The sequence below is a fragment of the Trifolium pratense genome, linkage group LG5, assembly GCF_020283565.1.
Source record: "Trifolium pratense cultivar HEN17-A07 linkage group LG5, ARS_RC_1.1, whole genome shotgun sequence".
NCBI lineage: Eukaryota > Viridiplantae > Streptophyta > Magnoliopsida > Fabales > Fabaceae > Trifolium > Trifolium pratense.
The window spans coordinates 39500048-39505714 of NC_060063.1; the positions used below are offsets into that span (position 1 = coordinate 39500048).

Below are 5667 nucleotides of genomic sequence, written 5' to 3' on the forward strand. Positions count from 1 at the left end.
TCCTTGATTGTGAACATCGCAAGGAGTGGTTTTGTGAGATCCACCTCCACACATAAACGCGCATACCTACCCCTTTCCTGAGTCAAAGTATTTTTGTCCACCTTCACCGTTCTTCCAATCCTGTCTCCTACGGACTTCAAAACTTTCGCATCATAATATTCAATAGGGAGTCCAGATATGCGAACCCAAACAACCACCTTTTTTATGGTGTCACTGGCAGGATGGAAGTTTGGGCTCCATTCCTTCACCGTCAAATAATGGTCATGTATGAACCACGGACCATTCATCAAGGCTGCATATTGATCTTCTTCGTGTGAAAATGTCACCAAATAATAATCATTGCCAAGATCAATGATATTGATGACCCCTTTACGAACCCACATCGGCTTCAGTCTAGTCTCCAACGCCTTATACCCTATTCTCCTCCCAAGTAGTTTCACGATCACACCTCGTTTCCAAGGTCTATGAATTCTTTTTTCTTCCATCTTAGATAGCACAAATGCAGGACATTCATAGCCCCCTACCTTGTGTTCCTCAACCATTATCCCGACACCTTCTTCCTGCTCGGTGTCTTTCTCATCCTCCTTTCCACTTTCATACTCTCCATCACCATCCCCAGAGCCTCCTAGCACCATTGCCTTGTACGATTTCCCACCTCCACTAGTCTCCTTCTGTAACTCCAGCAAATCAGTATAGTCCTTTGGCATCGAAGAGTAATCAGCAAAAACTTGATCACCTTTTTTAACTTTCTTTGTGCTTCTCTCTTGCAAATCTTCTTCGGCCGTTGATTTTTTTGTGTTTTCGTTATTTTGCCCTAGCAGAGCCATTCAATGAGATCGAATTTGATTTTTGAGCAAATAAATCACAGTTAGAATATCTTTCAAGCAAATAACTTTAGGAAAAATTCAGTTGTAAATATGCATTTTTTTAAACAAAATCAATACTTCTATAATTAATTATAATACATTCTGAATCATTTTTGCAGGGTTACAATCTTTTTTGTTACACTTCTATGCAAATCAAACTAAGTCCAAGAAAGAACAACAAAATGTGTTCATAATTTCATCAGTTTGTTTCCAAAATATCTACCGGGTATGAGTGAATTGTGTCCCTCCATGCAGTGTAAATATCAGGCTTAACATCACCTAGACATTTCCACACTGCACTGTTACACTTGAATCCACTTCCAAAGGCAATTTGCCACACTCTATCACCACATTTCATCCTCCCTTTTGCTTCTATGTAAGACAACTCATACCAAATTGAAGAAGATGAAGTGTTTCCAAATCTGTAAAGAGCCATTTGTGATGGCTCAACATCTTGTTTCCCTAGCTTCAAGTTTTTCTCAATAGCTTGTATAACAGCTCTTCCTCCTGAATGTATGCAGAAATGCTCGAAAGCCTTGTTAAATTTCGGAGTATATATGCTTGTGCTTCTTCTACTCCATAGTTTATAATAAATAATTGAAATTACATATAGGAATTGCTCTCTCCATGGTAAAACCAATGGTCCTAATGAAACAATATTTTTCTTCAACACATCTCCACAAATATTGACTATGTTCTTCGATATCGATATACCTTCTTTGTTATCTGAATCCACATCTTGGTATACACATGCATAAGATTGATCATCATATGCATTGATTGTTCTAACAATATGTTTTAGCTCATACTTTGCTTTATGCTTATCATGAACCCTACTAGACATCAATATAGCTGATCCTCCCATTCTGAATAGACAATTTGTTAGTAGCATAGATGGAACTTTACCTGTGTACCAATTTAAACTAAGTGTCTCTGTGCTTACTATTAAAGCCAATGAGTTTCTATGAACTCTCAACAAGTCTTTTGCAAGACTAACAGCTATAATTCCAGCACTGCATCCCATACCTGATAAATGGAAGCTCTTAATGTTGCTTCTCATCTTGAACTTGTTAACCACCATGGTACTAAGACACGGCGTAGGACAGAAAATGCTACTGTTGGTTATTAAAATGTCGATGGCTTTTGGGTTGATTTTTGTTTTCTGCAAAAGATCTTTTACTGCTGAAAACATTATTAATTCAGCTTCTTCAAGTGCAAAGGTAAGAGCTTTAACTTTTGGTATTTGTGCTAGTGATTGAGGAATGGCTGTTTCATCACTGAATCCTGATTTTGCATTGATTTTGCTATGGAAATCAACAGCTTCTTGTTCCATTTCATCAAAAAAATTATTCTCTTCAAACATGGCTTTAGGTATTCTATAAGAACTTGGAGGACAAAAACAGTTAAAATCTATCAAATAAATGTGTACTTTTCTTCTACGTGCAAAGTAAAAGGTTGCTAAACCTACTAACAAAAGTACCACAAAAAGATGCTTTGATGATACATTAGTGTTCATAAGCTGTATAAGAACTTCCAATAAGGAATACAAAGTGTAAGGTTCCATTATTGTCACAAGTTGTGGAAGTTAATTTGTTTTGGCTAGCATTTTTTTTTAGGTATGTGAGGTTGATATTTTATGTCATGATTATATGGACTTAGAAATTGAGGAGATGATCATGATGGATGAATGTCTTGGCATGAGAGAGTCCAATGGGAAAAGAAAAGAGAAAAATGTGGAAGGAAATGAGCATTCTTTTAGTGCTTTCCTAAATTGTGGCATTATCTTTCCTAGCTTGACATGTATATCCTCTCACGCAAAGAGTTCTTTTTTTTTTTAGGCTAACTTTTTTGTCCATCTTAAAATTAACTTGTGAATTACATTTTCTTATCTTTCTAGTTGTTTTTCTAATGTGACTTTCTACAATGTTACTTGAAGGAGAGAAATCCTCTTAGTTGAGAGTTTTTTTTTTTTTGACTTACTCTTAGTTGAGAGTTAGTAGACCATTTATGTAGATGAATCAAGGTGGTTTAAACAATTAATTAGAATGATAGGATATATTTGTAATTTGCACCTCATGAGGGTAAAACTTCTAGTTTGACTTTGTACCAAACTAGATGTGGCAACACATTTGGTAATAAAAAGGTTTGGAAAAATCGGTAAACAACTTGATCCTCAACAATGCTTCTAGTTGAAGAAGGTCTAAAGAGGCAAAGTATGAACACTCACAATGCTTTGGTAGGTAGAATAAAAAATACTCAGTGTAAGTTAAGGGGGGTGTATTGGATTGAGATTTCATGAGACAATTTTGGCAAAAAAAGTCTTGATGATTTTATGAGATTTTGTTGGACTATATTGATTTTGTGAGATTTTAAAGACTTTTTTACAGAGACTTTTTTACAATCAAGATTTTTAACACATGATTTGAATGGATTTTGAGAGATTTTTTTCAAAAAACTTTTTACAATCAAGATTTCATAATACTTTATATATTAAGAAACTTTTGTATATTAGGCAAATTTTAAAAGAATCAATAAATTTTAATAAAAGAAATTATATTTTTTTGGGAATCCAAATTTTTAAACAAAAAAAAAGCCTTACATTTTTTTCACGTATATGTTTCTAATCACAAATAAAAACCATTATCACCATTGATGGGAAAAGAAGCAGATGAAGGTAACGAAAAAAAATTTGCCGTAAAAAGTTGTATTGAATCAAAAGTTTGTAAAAAAGATGTAGAATTTGTTAAAATATTTTTTTGCAAAAAAACATATTTGATAGAAGAAGAAGAAGAAGAAGAAGAAGAAGAAGAAGAAGAAGAACTGATATAATGATGATGAAAGTAAAAAATCTTGGAGAGTTTGAAAAAGTCTCAAGTCTTTTGGTGAGATTCTTGAACAAGTGAACAAAGAAAAGAAGAAGGAGTGCAGTGATGATGAACTATGAAAAAATAAAGAAAAAAAAATTTGATACAGTGATGATGAAAATAAAAAGTCTTGGAGATTTCAAAAAAGTCTCAAGGCTTTTTGTGAGATTGTTGAAAAAGTCTATCAAGTGTATTTTCAACTAAAAAGTCTCTCAAAATCCATTCCATAGAAGAATCCATCAAAATCGGTAGACTTTTGAATACCAGTAGACATTTTAAAAGTAGTACCAAATCTGAATTGAATACCAACGGATTTTATTGCCCTGAAAAAAAAATCATGTTTGTCTTAATTGAATACCACAAGATTTATTTAACTTTTGTAAAAGTCTTGATTGAATACCTCAAGATTTTTTTGTCATAAAAAAGTCTTTTAAAATCCCATGAAATCTCAATCCAATACACCCTCCTAAGTTCTCAAGTTTACCGAGGTAAATCTCATTATGATATGTGAATCAAGTCCTCGAGGGTACTCATTACTCAACACCCAATAAAAGATACACAATTTTCTACTCTTACACCTCATCAGTAGTTTAGATTTCACATAGTTATTGTGCTAATGTAGTAACTGTTAGACCATGTTCAATGGTGTAGTACCTATTAGGTACTCATGGTATTTATTAGGTACTACCATTGGAGCACAACACATTTTAGTACCTAATACATGAAAGAGAGAGAAGAGAGAGAAGGAGAGGGTGGGAATCATGGTCCTAACAAGGCAAGGAGTGGCTACGTTCACAATATCGACAAAGTAGCAACCTCTTTTTATGTTACTAACTTCCCCGAAGATCTCAACATCGGTGATTTATGGAAGATTTTCGCAAGGTTTGGGAGTTTGGGTGATGTCTATATTCCAAATAAAGTGGATAAATGGGGGAAGAAGTTTGCCTTTGTTAAGTTCAAAGGTGTCAAAGATGTTGATGCACTCTCTGAAAGGTTGGAAGACGTTTGGAGTGGTAAGTTCAAGCTTCGTGTGAACAGGGCCCGTTTCGATCGTAACGAGCAGCCACCTCGTGCTGCGCCTCCGGCGGTGATTAGACAGGAGAGAGGTGTCGAGAGCTACGTTGAGAAGGGAGGGTCTTGTAGGGAGGCGCTGATTGGGGGAAAAAAGGCAGTTGAAGGTGTGGCGTTGGAAGAAACAGTCTTGCAGGTGGAGGTGGATAAGTTAATGCTTGGTGAGCTGCAGCTTAGTTTTGTTGGAATCTTAGCTTTGGAGGTGGATGTTTCTCGTATCCGTACGACCTTGTATATGGAGGGACGTCAACATATCTCTGTAACTTTTATGGGAGGTAAGTTGGTCCTTTTGTATAGTCCAAAGAAAGGAGAGTTGGAAACTATGGTGAAAGCTAAGGAAGACTGGCTTGCTTATTACTTCAAGGAGGTGAAGCCTTGGACACCGGTGGTGTTCAATGATAGAAGAGAAGTATGGGTGAAGATTTTGGGTGTTCCATTACATGTGTGGGGTGAAAGTTTCTTTAAGAAAGTGGGGGCTCGTTTTGGAGATTTCTTGGATTTTGACGAGGCTACTGCGAGTAGGGCGAGATTGGATGTGGCTCGGATTAAATTATCTACACCATGTAGAGGTTTGATAGAGTCTTTGGTTCCTGTTAGTGCAATGGGAAGAATTTTTAAGGTGTGGGTGGTGGAAGAAAAAACCATGGCTTTGGACTGGCTAAGAGAGGGAAGAGAAGTGGTTGAAGAACAGAGCTTTGTTGATTCGGTGGCTGATCCTGTGAAAGCTATGGTGGTAAACGTCGGTAGCGACTGCTCCTCCGGTGATGTGGGGGACGTTGGAGGGGGGGTGGATGGTGACCGCAAAAGTCAACCATCTGCTAGTGATGTGATGTGTCAGGGTGCAAAAGTTGTTTTGTATTGTGATG

At 36.3% G+C, this 5667-nt stretch overlaps 1 protein-coding gene across 1 annotated transcript; it reads right to left on the minus strand.

Moving 5' to 3' along the window:
• Positions 1–989: 989 nt before the first annotated feature.
• Positions 990–2456, minus strand: LOC123885255 (probable 3-ketoacyl-CoA synthase 21). The gene has a single exon (XM_045934530.1). The coding sequence runs from the start codon at positions 2428–2430 to the stop codon at positions 1066–1068; it is 1365 nt and encodes a 454-aa protein (XP_045790486.1). The 5' UTR covers positions 2431–2456; the 3' UTR covers positions 990–1065.
• Positions 2457–5667: the final 3211 nt, after the last annotated feature.

Bases quoted from the DNA above. Each gene is read 5' to 3' on its own strand.
- LOC123885255 (XM_045934530.1), bottom strand. From the start codon at position 2,430: ATGGAACCTTACACTTTGTATTCCTTATTGGAAGTTCTTATACAGCTT.